The 14,407-nt window shown below is 40.4% G+C and overlaps 1 protein-coding gene across 1 annotated transcript in view; it reads left to right on the top strand.

The window, feature by feature from the left end:
* Positions 1 to 14,407, top strand: part of EZH1 (enhancer of zeste 1 polycomb repressive complex 2 subunit) — a 3,086,757-nt gene that overhangs the window by 2,766,732 nt on the left and 305,618 nt on the right. Inside the window, exon 17 of the mRNA XM_044054680.1 lies at positions 4,201 to 4,282. Within this exon, the coding sequence (XP_043910615.1) occupies positions 4,201 to 4,282 (82 nt within the window). The remainder of the gene's footprint in view (positions 1 to 4,200; positions 4,283 to 14,407) is intronic.

Raw genomic sequence — 14,407 nt, 5'->3', positions numbered from 1 at the left:
TCTTTGCAGAGTTTTTTTTTTTTAGGCAGTTTTCTTCCCAACTTTCCAAAAATATATATTTCTTGTTTGACTCCACTAACTTGTCTGTATGAAACATTGTATATACCCCTGCCCCTTATGGCCTGTGTCACGGCTGAAAATGATCAGCTGACTTTCTCACTTAAGAAAAAAGTTTTGCTAGTACTTCTGGAAATTATGTATAGAAAAATGCAATGTGCTACACATGAAAAACTTGCAGCAACCCTGATAATTGTACGTTATTATGGCATAATGGCCCCAGTGTTTTAGATCTTTTTCCTCACAGCTGCAAGATTTGGGATCAGGATTCAATTCTGGCATCTTGTCACTGTCTCTCTGGAGTTTGCAGGTTCTGCTTATATACTCTGCCTCGCGATATATATATATATATATATATATATATATATATATGTATATATGTATAGGGATATCTATTGAATGATCAAAATTTCAAAACTTTGAATTTCATATGTCCGGGACCATATGATCAAAGTTTTGAAACTTTGAACATTTAAAAAAACAAAAAAAAAACAGAAACAAAAAAGCCCCCTGCACCCCCCACATCCCCCGCTATTTAAATATACCAACTCCAAGATCGCACTGCAGCGAGGAAAAGGGAAAATTCCTGTTCTGTGCTGTATGGAGATCTCTTTTTAGGTGTTTGAACTTTTAAAACTTTGATCATATGTTGTCGCCATATGAAATTCGAAGTTCTGAAACTTTGATCATCTAAATGGGACCCATATATATATATATATATATATATATATATGTATATATATATATATATATAATATTTTTTTTATTTCTGCCAAATGCATACATATATGTATGTGTGTGTGTGTGTGTGTATATATATATATATGTGTGTGTTCATAGGTTCATGCTAGGTTATCTGCCCTAGGGCATTTATAAGCCTAGCCAGAGTGTGTTTGGCTTTCGCCACCCATTTTAAATTAATTTTGCTATGCCCTTTTTCGAGGTTAGTATACTGTTCCTCTGTCTAACAGTGACACAGAAGTGATACCCGGGGTAAACCTACGATCTCCCATTCACTCATCAAGATTCCTCTTGAAGAGAGTCAATGAGGGACTCTGCCTAACCTGGATTGGGATTTTATTCCAGAGTGAAGGGAGCCTCTGGGTTATGAATCTGTCCCTCCAGCATGTCCTATTTATTTCAGTGCTGTGGTTCAAGTCTCTCGAGCGCGTAGCTTGATGGGATTTGGATTTTCTGAGGTGCAGCATGCCCATTAATTCCGGGTTGGACATGGCTTTATACATCAGGCACAGATCGCCTCTGAGCAGGCGGTATGCCACTGAGTAGAGCTGGAGTTTCTTTAACTGGGCTGCATATGGCATCTGTTTGAGCCCTTTGATCCTCTTGGTGAGGTACTTTTGGGGTCTTTCCAGTTGCTGCAGGTGTCTGGTAAGGTACATCCCAAAAGGGGCATTGTACTCAATTATGGGCCTGATGAGGGATGAGTAAAGAGGCACTATGACCTCCCCTGATGTAGATGTGAATCCCTTCAAGATTAGGTGGGCTATATAAAATGTTTTTCTAACCACTTTGGCCACGTGGTTGTCAAATGAGAGATTGCTATCAACTTGGGTCCCCAGGTCCCTAATTACTTCTTCTGTACTTAATGGATTACCACCTATATGGTAATTTGTGGGCACTTTGTTTTTGCCAAAGGGGATGACTATACACTATTTGGTGTTTAGCTTGAGGCCATGGCTCTGGCACCAGTTGTCTGTTTCTATGAGGCCCTTTTGGAGGATGCTTGTGTCGGCTGGAGAGTCGATTATGGCACCCAGTTTGCAGTCATCTGCGAACTTGGTCAGCCACAGTCCTTCTGTGTTGGCCTGTACCTCCAAGAAATATATACCGAGCAAGAGAGGTCCCAGGACTGAGCCTTGTGGGATGCCACTTGTAACTGGTTTGGAGTCTGACATGGCTCCAGCAATTCTAACCATGTGGGTTCTGTCCTTGAGCCATTTTGCAACCCATCTAGTGACATAGGGGTTTATATTTAAGCTGGTGAGCTTATCTATAATGCCCGAGTGGGGTATTGTATCAAAGGCTTTTGCGAGGTCCAGGTAGGCTGTGTGGACCACCTTCCTCTAGTCAATGGCCTTGGTGACTGTTTCAAAGAAATCAACCAGGTTTAAGAGGCAGGATCTGCCCTTAACAAAGCCGAACTGGGTAGGATCCAGTGTCTGTAGGTCCCCAATATCTTTATTTATGAGGTCCATGATGATCCTTTCCATAGCTTTGCAGACCAAGCTAGTCAGGCTTATGGGGCGATAGTTTCCAGGATCCGTTGAGGCACCACCTTTGTGGAGAGGGACCACTGTTGCTGTACGCCACTCTTTGGGTACATATCCTGTAGTAAGGCTGAGATTGAACAGTAGTTTTATGTTTGGGTTTAGCTCTTCTTGGAGTTCATGTAGGACGCAGCCCGGGACACTGTCTAGTCCCATTGATGCTGTGTTTTTTGCTTTGGAGAGGGCAGCTCTTACCTGAGCATCTGAGATGTCAGGGGGGCAGCACTCTGCTGGGATAGATATTTGCCCTTTTGGTGGGAGGGGGGGGAGAAGTTTGCGCTGAACCTATCAGCTAGGATGTTGGCAATGTCTGTGGGTTCGGTGTATTTTTTGTCATTTTGGACTAATTCTGAGCATATCTGGGAATTCCCACCCAGGTTCCTAGCATAACTAAAGAAAGCCTTGTGATTATCCTTAGTGTCCTGTGCAATTTTTATCTCGCAGCTGGCCTTAGACGATTTTATGAGTGCCCGTAGTTTTTTGCTAATACTGATCAGAGATGCCTTTCCTTTTTGGGATTTTGCTCTATCATGTAGTAGCTTCCTCCTTCTGTTGTTTAGTTTGTTTATGGCTGTGGTCCACCAGACAGGACGTCTGCCTTTAGAGGATTGGGTCTTGGTTTTATTTGGGATTGCATGATCCATGCATTCCTGAAGGTGTTTATAGAATGCGTTTATAAAGGATTCTGCAGTCTGGGCCGTATTTTCCACAGGCCCGGGGGCTTTGAAGGATTCCACCTCGGTTTTGAGGAGTGTGAAATTTGCTTTAGAGAAGTTTTTCACTGTGGTTTTCAGGGCAGGGGGTGGAGTCGGGATGTGAATATCCAGCGAGATTAGTTTATGGTCTGATCTTACCAGTGAGGGATACACTTCTGGTCTGGAACATAGAGTCCCCATGTTGGTGATGATCAGGTCCAGTATGTAAGAGTTGTAGCAAGTTGTTCCATAGTATTTGAGTTTATTAATTCTAGGAACCTTTGGGCTAGGGTGTATATATATATATATATATATATATATATATATATATATATATATATATATATATATATATATATATATATATATATATATATATATATATATATATATACATATACACACACACACACACACACACACACACACACACACACACACACACACACACACACACACACACACACGTGTGTGTGTTTGCGTATATATAACCCCTGGCCTTAGGTCCTTGTCTTTAGTGAATCTTTACTTAAATTCCAGCAGCAAAATGTGGGTTACTCCTACAGTCCCCTCTTGTGCATTTATGCAAAAAATAAGGTGTATCAAATTCCAGTCCTTTCTTCTTCTCATTTAAAACTAATCAAAATGAAAGTAGTAACTTCTTTATTTTCTCCCTCTCACATGACATGGGAAATGTTTAAATCCTTTGTTAAGAAAAAAGGATCTGTTAGACTAATGGCTGAAACAGAGGGTTAAGAATGAGAGAGGTTGATTTGTATATGTTCTTTGGATTGGTGTGTGCACTTTGGTGGAATAAAGGCTGTTCAGCTTCATTAATGGTTTATCTTGTTAGCACCTTTCTGGTAAGTTGGTAGTTGCAGTTCACATGTCTAAATACTGCCACTAACAGTAGTAAAGCAGCTGTTTAAGTGCTCTGTTCCCTGCTTATAGATTTAATTCAGTAAGCAGACTTCATTTTGATGGGTCTCCTCCACCATGTGTTATGTAAGATCTTAGTGGCACATACACAGTTATGTATATAAGATTACGCTGTCTTCTTAGATATGCTGGTATGTTAAGGCATGTTTAACTGGATTTAGGTACCTGGAAGGTTAGTAGAGTAATAGCAGGTTTTAATAATAATTTATTTGCTCTCTTAGCTGATTTCCCAAGATGAGGCTGATCGCCGTGGAAAGGTCTATGACAAATACATGTCCAGTTTCCTCTTTAATCTTAACAATGGTAAGTATTCTCTGCATATTAATTTTGTTTTAGTAATTAATCTAATAACATTAGTTGGCTTTGACGTCTCTGTTACAAACTGGTTACAGTGTATTTATAAAAACTGCATTTCCTAGCTTGAATGCTCCTGTGAGGTATAGAGGTACATTTGGAAGAATGAGAGAGAGATATCCACACAGAAATGTCATTCCTGCTTGTCAGTAGTTAGGGTGAGATGTAGAGTCAAAGTTTTCATACCTTTTAGTCAGCACCCACTTGCCTTTCCAGGCTGAGACATCAGTACATGTCCTTGCACTTTAGTTACCTACTGAGTCTTATCACCAGAAATCCTGCAGTCTTTTCCCCTTATGTACCCTTTCACTGTACTCCCTTACTGTCTTGTCAGCCTGTGAAACTTGTGTCTTCACTACCGCACCATCTGGTCAGCCTTTTTTTTCTTTCTCCATACAGTTTTTCTGGAGTTCATTGTTAGGTTGTTAGCTCTAAAGAAATTGGTTCTATGCTGGTATGAAATCTGACATTTTCTTTTCTTTCTTTTTTTTTTTTTTGATAGACTAAGCAAGGATTATTTAATTCTGCCTGAGCAAGGATAATTTAGTTTTGCCTATCAGGAGGATTTTCATTTCTCATTGTATGTGTAGCCCTTCTGTGATTTGTGGGAATGTACTGTGAGAGAAAATTAATGGACTTACACACTTTGAGAATATTTAACTACAATTCAGGCAGAAAACTTTACTGACTCCATGTTAACAGATGTTACAAACAAAGTTCACATATGAATGAGTTGCTAGCTAAACACATCTGAGTAAACATCCTCAATAATACTGTCCAGCCATACATTTTGAATGATTATCTGATCAAATAAACATCCAAGACTACAAACAGAGAAGTTAAGAGCCTATGCCAGTTATGGTGGCATCTTGGCCAGTCACTGGTGGTAAACAATTTCAGCTCACCCAATACTAAGGAAATGACTCAATGGTTTATTATAGATGACCTTCCTATGTATCCCAATGGATCTTCAAACAATGAATAGTTGCTCTGCTGTATCATTCATATGAATGTGCCTTCCTGACCCCTAACATAAATGGCAAACTCAAAGTGCTGAATAACAGCTGAATAGTGTGGGGCCTGAAGCAGATTTTAAGCTGCTCTTCTTTTGAGTAAGTATCAGCAGATGGGACAGTTTGACCTTCCTTGCATTACCCACAAACTGTGCAGATTTTACAGGTGGTAGAAATAAAATATATAATTATGTTTTAGACATGAAGATTAATTAGCACAAGGAAATTGTTTGCAAATAATGGACATTTCATTTTATTTATTTATTGTCCTCTGGTGATGTTTCATAAGTTGCTGTATTTGATGAGTATATTGGCCAAGGCAGAAAATAATGGTTTGAGGGAGCATCAGGCACTTCTTCTCTGAAATAGAAAAATGGTGGGGATTGTTTCTGATAACAGAGTTTGTATGTATTTATTGTCTTAAGAAAATACAAACCCATGACATTCTTCATTAAAATGTTAACTGTTTTCATTATGCCCAGTGCTTTTAGAAATATCTGTATGGTACTCATGCAGGCATATAGCCGTATATTTCGAGAACACAGTTGTAGAGTGTTCTTTACAGGGGTCATCAATATACTGCTGTCAACCACCACTACTGTCCTTGTCTGAATAAATTAGCAATACAGTTCAGAAACGTGCTGACCTACATTGTAGAAATTAACCATTCCTATATACTAGTACTTTTCTGCATTTCGTTTTTTCTTTGTGTTCTTGACTTATGTCACAAAATAGGGATTACATTCACAATACAGCCTACCAGTGCATATAAAAAGACTTCGCTGGTTTGTTGCAGTAGCTTTATATTGGTTGTACACTCTGTACCAGTGAGTTGAATTGCATGACATGTTTGCACAAATATATGTACATGGATTCACTTTATAATCCCGAAATCCTGAAATATCAAATTTAAGAATTTCGAGATCATAAAGCTGAAACCTGACAATCCCGAAACCCCAGAAGCGTGAATTTTAAAATCACAAACACTACACTAACCATACCCTGCGCGCACACACACACACACACACACACACAGCTTCCCCCAACACACAAACACTCAAACCTACACTACATACAGGCAGGGGGGCAAGCCCCCCTGGACCCCCCACACTTAACTATACTAACCCCACGGTCGCACTACACAGACAAATACACAAAAACACCACCATGCAAGCTACATTCCCCTTGCACATACAGATCACAGTAACCAAACACACTGATACACACTAAAGCCCCTAACCAAAACCCTTAAACATAAATACCTACCTGAACTTCACACAGTGCAACACCAGAAGCGCTACTTCAAAATCTCCGTACTTCAGAATTTTGAAATTCGCTCTTCTAGGGTTTTGAACTTTTGAGCTTTCGGCTTTATAATCTCGGGATTCTGAAATTCGGTATTTCAGAATTTAGAGATTACGAAGTGTTCCCATGTACATACATACATTTGTTATGGGATGGCTGAATGCTCACAGGCTGTGCTTCTGAAGGAGCTCAGGGAACTCCTTTTGCCAGTTCACATCTGTAACTTTAATGTAATACCATTTAGATAAACTGTCTCTGATCTGTGTTAATGGTCATATTCATACTATGTATCTCATTTGCATATGCATAAACAAAAAAAGGCTGAAGCATCAGATTCTGATGAAGTCCTATCCTTTGAGGACGAAAGTGCTTAAATTCTACAGATTGGGATTCAGCTTTGTGCTTCAGCCTTTTTTTGTTTACTAGTTTGTGTTTTGTTTTTTTGTGGTTGATGGTCATTTGCATATGCATTGTTCACCAGTTTCCTGCTTGGTACACGCTAACATATTGCTTATACAGTCATGCTGCATCGTTATCTTTGAACTGGAGTTGGTCTTTTTGTACATTGGCTGTAAGTAGTGTGGACCATGTCTCTGACTTTTACTCATTCAGAAGTGATATTGAGCTGTCATTTGTAGTTTATGCACTCAGACTGTTTTGTTTTTTTTTTTTTTTGAGTCAGAGTTCTGTAGGCTCTGTTTGCTATTGTAGGACTAGTTATCTGAAGGAAGGATTCTTGAATTTTAGCCATCTGGACTGTGTTCATTTAGGGGCTTGAGTACTGGAGGGGCTGGTGGGGGAGTAGGAAAGGAGCGACTGATGTTGGCTAACCCATCCTGGAAGAAGAAGAACAGGGTTTGGGTGTGTGTGTGTCTCCAGGGTAGTTGTTCCACTGCAGAATTCTCTGGTACGAAGTACAGGACCTAGTAGAAGCATGTGCTTGTTGGACTGGGGGTGCATACAGCACCTGGACTGCCATTGGGATAGGTGATTTGGGTGAGTGAATGGGTGGCATTCCCATTTTGCACACATTGTATGCTGCATCTTGGAGCTGTTGTTGAGATATCCAAAGATGCATAACTGTATACTGGAGAAAATGAGATACACAATGAGAGGTTACATGTTTACAGGAGAAAATAAATCTCATTGATGATGGCCCATCGTTTCTTCTTGAATCTCAGCCCCGCAAGTAGCAGCTATGACCAGTTTGGATAGGGAGTAAACTGGTCATTGGGGTTAAGAAATGGGATATGTGAGCAGGGCAAAGGAAGGTTTCTGACATTTGACACATTTCTCAAAATTAGGGGTATAAGAATAAGGCATTTATTTTGTAAAAGTCAAAATGAAGCCTGGCTGGGTGTGAGATGCCATTGTTTATGACTTTGTTATTGGGTCATAAGTTAAATTGTGAAGCTGATTACCTATTGGTCTTCAAGAAACTTCATTATCATAACCTCACATTGATCAGTTCTACTTTCCATATACAAGTCAAGATTATTTTTGAAAGAAGGCAGAAATGGACTTCTGATTTTAATTTTCACTTATTGATATTTATAGTATTATCAAGTTCACCAGTAAAGTGCTAACACACCTAGAAGTGCACTTCAAGCATAGATCCATCCATTCATCCACTCCCAACCCCTTTTTTTACATTTTTGCATATGGGGTTGAAGTGTCACTTCACCAGTGACAATCATTTATTCATAAGGTTTACACCACTGGGTGGCTAGCCCTACTGTGGTAGTTCTTCCACACCACACACTCGCACACATACTTACACCTATGGCCAGTTTAGTGTGTTCAATCCACCTACTGCATGTCTTTGCAATGTGGGAAGAAAACGGAGCGCCTGGAGGAAACCCATGTGAACACAGGGAGGACATGCAGACTCTACATAGAAGGATGCTTAAGTAGAACTAAACTGGGCTTTACCACATAGACCAGGAAGAAGTCTCTTCTTAGCAAACTGTAAAAACAGAGTATAATGACAGTTGAAGACTTTGTGATTAATTCAAGGTTTACATCCATCATTTTTTTCTGTTGGAATGATACCTTTTCAAGTTTTTTTCTTCAAAGGAATGTTTAAAGGCTACACAGTTACTTTTGTTGAAGGCTTTGAGTAGTTCACTGATTTCTACCATAAGATTTTTTCTAGTATAGAATCATATCTTTTCAAACCTTTTGCTTGTTTAAAGGCTACACAGTCCATCACTGTTTTTAACCATTTCTAATAATAGGTCAGATCAATGAGGTGCAAAGTTGTTCAGTGCTCTCCTGTGGAGTGAAATGGACATGCCTTGTAGAATTAAATGAGCTACAGAGTATACTTTCTGACTTGGGTAGATAAACACTGGTTAAAGTTTAAAGTTTAAATTATCTAACATTGTGCCATTTTTATGATTTGACTATTTGTTTTGTAATCCTATTCTCTGCTATTTCTACGAAGTCACATGATGCTGCATTTACTGATGTTAAGGTAAGGTTATTACTGTTACATTTGGTGTATAATTGTGTAGACCATCTTGGACAGCTTCAGAATTTTCTAATGAACTAATTACATTACTCAGTCTGTGATAATCAGCTTGCCTGGCTATTTATAACTCATTTTTATGTCTGAGAAGAATAGTCCAAAAAGAAGTTGTCCAGTGCAGTGCCTGATGGGTTACCACTGGAAACCCGTTATTATAAACACGTAAATCAAACCCTGCTGTTTTGAGTACTCTTGCTTCACCAGTGTGTTTTACCAAATGAATTGCATATGAATTGGCATTTGATGCTTTTAATTTGTCATTTATTCCCTTATGTGGAATAGTGTCAAAAGATTAGCAATTTCAAGGTAAGCAGTTTGCACTCAGTGTCTCATTAAGCATTACTGTTAACTCTTCAAACAAATCTATAAGGTACAGAAGACAAGCCCCCCCTTTAACAAAAATATTCTGTTGCTTATCTAATATATGTCACTACCTAGTTTGGTTAAGTTTCTTTATGATTGTCCATGAGTTACACTGTTGTAAAATTTGCCTAATTATAAAACAACAAAATAGCAATTCTGTAACCAGTGTTAAATTGACTGTACCTTGGACTGTGGGCTATTTCTAAATCATGAGCACCCTTGCACACATTTTAGGATGGCTCCCTATTATGCTGTCGCAGGTGCAGCTTGTCTAATGCGTCTTTGTCGAACTGAAAAGTGCGAAAAAGTAAAATAGCGAAGCGGCTTTTCAGCAAATTCTTTCCCTGGGAAAGAATTTACTTGGCCGCTTTTGCTACTTTGCGGTTTTCAGCACTGTAGTGCAATCTCAGAGTTGGTATATTTAAGTAGGGGGGTGTGGGGGGCACAGCCCCCATGTCAGGGGGTGTGGGGGGTGAAGCCCCCCACATTATGTAATATTTTACAGTTTTTTTTTTCCAGAACAGCAATTTTTTTCCCTTGGAAAAAAATCGCTGTTCTGAGGTTTCGACATTGTAAGCTTTCGCTTACATGGGGTCGATTATGTGTCATTCGCTCTTCTGAGCGTGCAATATCATAATATAGACCCTTTTAGGACTGTGCATAAATACATGTAATGCTCATAATTCTCACTGCTGCAGTAGCCTTTTGGCTGTATGGGTTGTATCCTAGGATAGAACACTGAGCTATCTTCACAAAGCTCTGGTTCCCTTCCATACCTTCACTGTGACTGCTGACTGAGCAGCCTAGAGGAGAGAAATCAGAGTGAAAAAAAAATCATCTGTACTTTCTTGACACGTCAAGAGGAAGCAGCTCTGAGGTCCTAGATGTGCAGCAGTCTACCTTGAGGCTTTGTTTATGTCAGATAAGTCTCCACAGGAGACCCCTTCCACACAGAACTTGTTGCCCTTTAAAGAAAATAATACTTATTTTATTGGTAACTAAAAGCAATATTTTTCCACCCAGCATTTGTTTTACAGTATTGGAAGTTTCCTGTCAGGGGACCACTATTTTTAACTAAGGGCTTATTTTTTGTGGTTTAGGGGTTGTTTTTCCGTAAAAGTGAAGTGTTTATGTAAACGTCTAGGTGATTTGCGAGAATTAAAGGGCTGGGAAATGTTTTAAATGGGCAGAAATATTTGAAAGTATTTAGTACTTGTGCACACTTCATGGCTACTTACCTGCTATCTTTGCTGTCGGTGTGAGTTGTAAACATCTGCTTTATTTCTGAGAGGGATTTAGCTATTTTTCTGTTAGATTAACAGAAAAAAAGGACTGTGAGCTGTGTGTGTGTGTGTGTGTTGCTTGTGAACTCTTCTGTGATAGCTTACCTTCTGAAGAACTCATTACCAGCTTTCAGTCCTCATCCTCAGCTGCAGCATAGATAGTTAGTTATTCTTGTCCTCCTGGCTGTTCTTCCACTGTACCTTAAAAGAAGAAAGAACACAATAAAGACCCTTTGCCTCTGACACAGGCTCAGTCAGTGCCTCAGTCATTGTTAAACGAACCAGTAGTGGCCATCCGCTATTCCTTAGACCACTCACTTTCTTCTCCAGTTTCCTTTGGTATAGTCCTTTCAGCCACCATGGACCAGAGGTTAGCCACATTGTCTTCAGCTGTTCCAGTGTCCATTACAAGCATGGGAAAACCGTCTTCTTTGGGTCAGTGAGACACACTGGGGGATGTTTCTTTGGTTAACTAGGGAAAAAAAAACTTGATGCAGCTGAATTACTATGTCCTCGATCATCATAGTTTGTCTTCAGTCAGGGTTTTACCTACAAAGAAGAAACATATATGGTTAGACATTGTTTATCTGAAGACATGGTGTCTGTTGAAAAAGATGGTTTTCTTACCTTAACCAGGCAGTTATTATAGGTTGTTAATCCTGGTGGTCAGAAATCCCCCTAAGATCAATGTCTCTAAAGAAATTCCTGAGGAAAACTTGTTGGAGGTGTGATGACCCCACTTAAGGGAGCATCACTGAAAGCAGGGATAGAACACACAATTACCCCTAAGAGTACACTGGGAACAGGCTCCAAACCTGGGACTGGACTATATGCTTCACTCCAGGTCCCCAAATGAGTCTTCACACTAACCACTGCACAGCACTGTGTCCCAGTTTCAGGTATTTGACACACTCACTCTTACATATTTGATATTCACACATACAAATACTCTTGGGAAAGACTGGCACAGATTCACCTGTTATGTTCTCTTTTCCCAAATTACAGGGTATTGGCTGCTACCAGTCAAATACCTCAGTACCATTCAAAAGGGGTGTTCAATTATATTGGGTAAAATAAATATTGATCTAAATAATAGCATGTAGTCCAAGCAGTAAGGCTTTTCGGAGTGGTCCTGGTGTTATCACAATAAGCATAAACACTCTCAGGTTATTAAAAGTACTTTCTAAATAACCAGCCACAATAAAAGGTAGTTAAATATTTAATAAGTAGAAATGATTTAAAACATATAACATATATGCAGTGAATAACTGATTCCAATAAACCACAGTTTCGCACACAGGATTTATGAAAATAATGCTATAGGATAGGTTTCGCACTGATTGTAGAAAAACTCCTTTAACAATCATAAGGCCTTCTTCACATATGTCCACAACCTCAAGGGAAGCACCCAGATCTGTTCATACAAATGCTGTAGATATAGCAAATTTGCTGGCTGACAGATTCAGCGAAAACTTCACCCCTCTGCCCCCCCCCCCACATCAGTAAATCAGGACATCCCCAGTACCTGCCCCTTCCCCTTATATCTAGGTAACAGGTCATCACTGCTCTCTCAAAGGCAAAAAATACAGACTGCATGGGACCCCATAACATACCAGGCTGCATCCTACGTGAACTCAGGCAGGAACTTGCAGCACCATTAAGTGCCGTATTTAACCAAAACCTGAGTACTGGCACCATCCTAGCTGAGTAGAGGACAGCCACTGCCATCCCTTTACACAAAGGTGGAGTGTCCACTGATCCAGGAAATTATAGACCCGTCAGCCTAACTAGCTTGATCTGCAAGGCCATGGAATGGATTATCATGGACCTCATTACCAAGGACATTGACATCCTCCAAACATTCAATCGCACACAGTTTGGCTTCATCAGGGGGAGGTTATGTCTGCTAAATTTGGTCGACTTCTTTGAGACAGTCACCAAAGCCATGGAGGAGAGGAAGACTGTGCACACTGCTTACCTTGACCAGGCCAAAGCCTTTGACACTATTCCCCACTCGGACATAATAGATGAACTCTCTCAACTAGGCATCAATCCGTATGTTACCAGATGGGTAGCAAACTGGCTCACTGATAGAACCCACCTAGTCAAAATAGGGGATGCCACCTCAAGCAGTAGATCTGTAACAAGTGGCATACTCCAGGGCTTGGTCTTGGGGCCTCTGTTATTTGGGATAGACTTTTCTGAGGTGCAATCCAAAACCAGGTGGCTGTGGCTGACTAGGTTTGCAGATGACTACAAGCTGGATGCTGTCATCAATTCCCCTAGTGATTTGGACATCCTCCAAGACGGTCTTACTCAGACAAATGAGTGGCGCCAGAAACATGGCTTGAAGCCAAATACCAAAAAAATGCATCATCATCTCCTTTGGGAAGAGTGACGTCCCCACAAATTATCACATTAATAACAATGTCCTAAGCACGCAATCAGTCGTGAGGAATTTGGGCACCCAGGTTTATAGTAACCTGACTTTTGACCACCATGTTGCTTCCATTGTACGGAAAGCCTTCTACATGGCCCACCTCATAAGTAAGAGTATCTCATCCAGGGACAAGGAGGTCATAACATCCCCATCCCTGTATTCTTCACTTATAAGACCCATTATTGAGTACAACTCCCCTTTTGGCATGTACCTCGCAAAGCACATGCAGCAGCTGGAGAGACCACAGGTTCCTCACCAGGAAAATCCAGGGCCTCAAACATCTACCATACACACAGAGGCTAAAAGCCCTATCCTCCTACTCAGTTTCTTACAGACTCCTCAGAGGTGACCTCTGTCTGGCATACAAGGCGGTCACTGACCCCACCTTGATGGGACTGCTGCATATCCGCAAGTCAAGCTCCACTCGAGTAACTCACATGCGCAGCCTCAACCTGGTCTGTGACATCAACAGGACTTGTTGGCGGGACAAATTTATGTTCCAGAGACTCCCCCCATCTATGGAATAGACTCCCTCTCCATGTCAAGCAGGGTACCACTTTACCCCTTTTTAAGAGCAACCTGGATAACTGGATAGGAAACAGAAAATATACCCCTGGGATTCCACCCGTGCCCCTACTGGACAGGGGCATCGGGTGCTGACTTGTCTAAACATGGGCTAAACTCTTGGCAAGGCTTATAAGGGCCTCATGGCCAATTGCCTAGTAACCTCCTGTGATCTAACTGTAGATCCTTAACTGTCTAAAGATTAACTGTCCCTGTCTAATCTAATTAACACAGCAAGGCAAGATGATACTGTTACTTCTGCAAGGCAAGATATGAATTTATGCCCACTCTTCAGGCTGTTGTCCGGTCCTCAGTGACTGGAATAAAAATTCCTACTGTTTCTGTTGAACAGCTGTGGAAATCTCTGAATGATAACTACTGATCTGGAAAACAACTGAACAACTACAGCTACTAATGCTGAACTACTAAACTACTTCTCTAACTGACTCAGCACCTGCTTTTTTAGCAGATTTTTTTTTAAAGTCGCAAAAAGCTGTTATGAAAATTCTACTCTCTCATAACAGACTTTAAAAAGTAAAGAAAACAGCTGCTGTGGAGATTCTGTTCCTTTCAGCT

Source organism: Protopterus annectens, chromosome 13.part0 (assembly GCF_019279795.1).
Source record: "Protopterus annectens isolate FY-2018-M chromosome 13.part0, PAN1.0, whole genome shotgun sequence".
NCBI lineage: Eukaryota > Metazoa > Chordata > Ceratodontiformes > Protopteridae > Protopterus > Protopterus annectens.
This window is presented reverse-complemented; position numbering and strand designations above follow the sequence as displayed.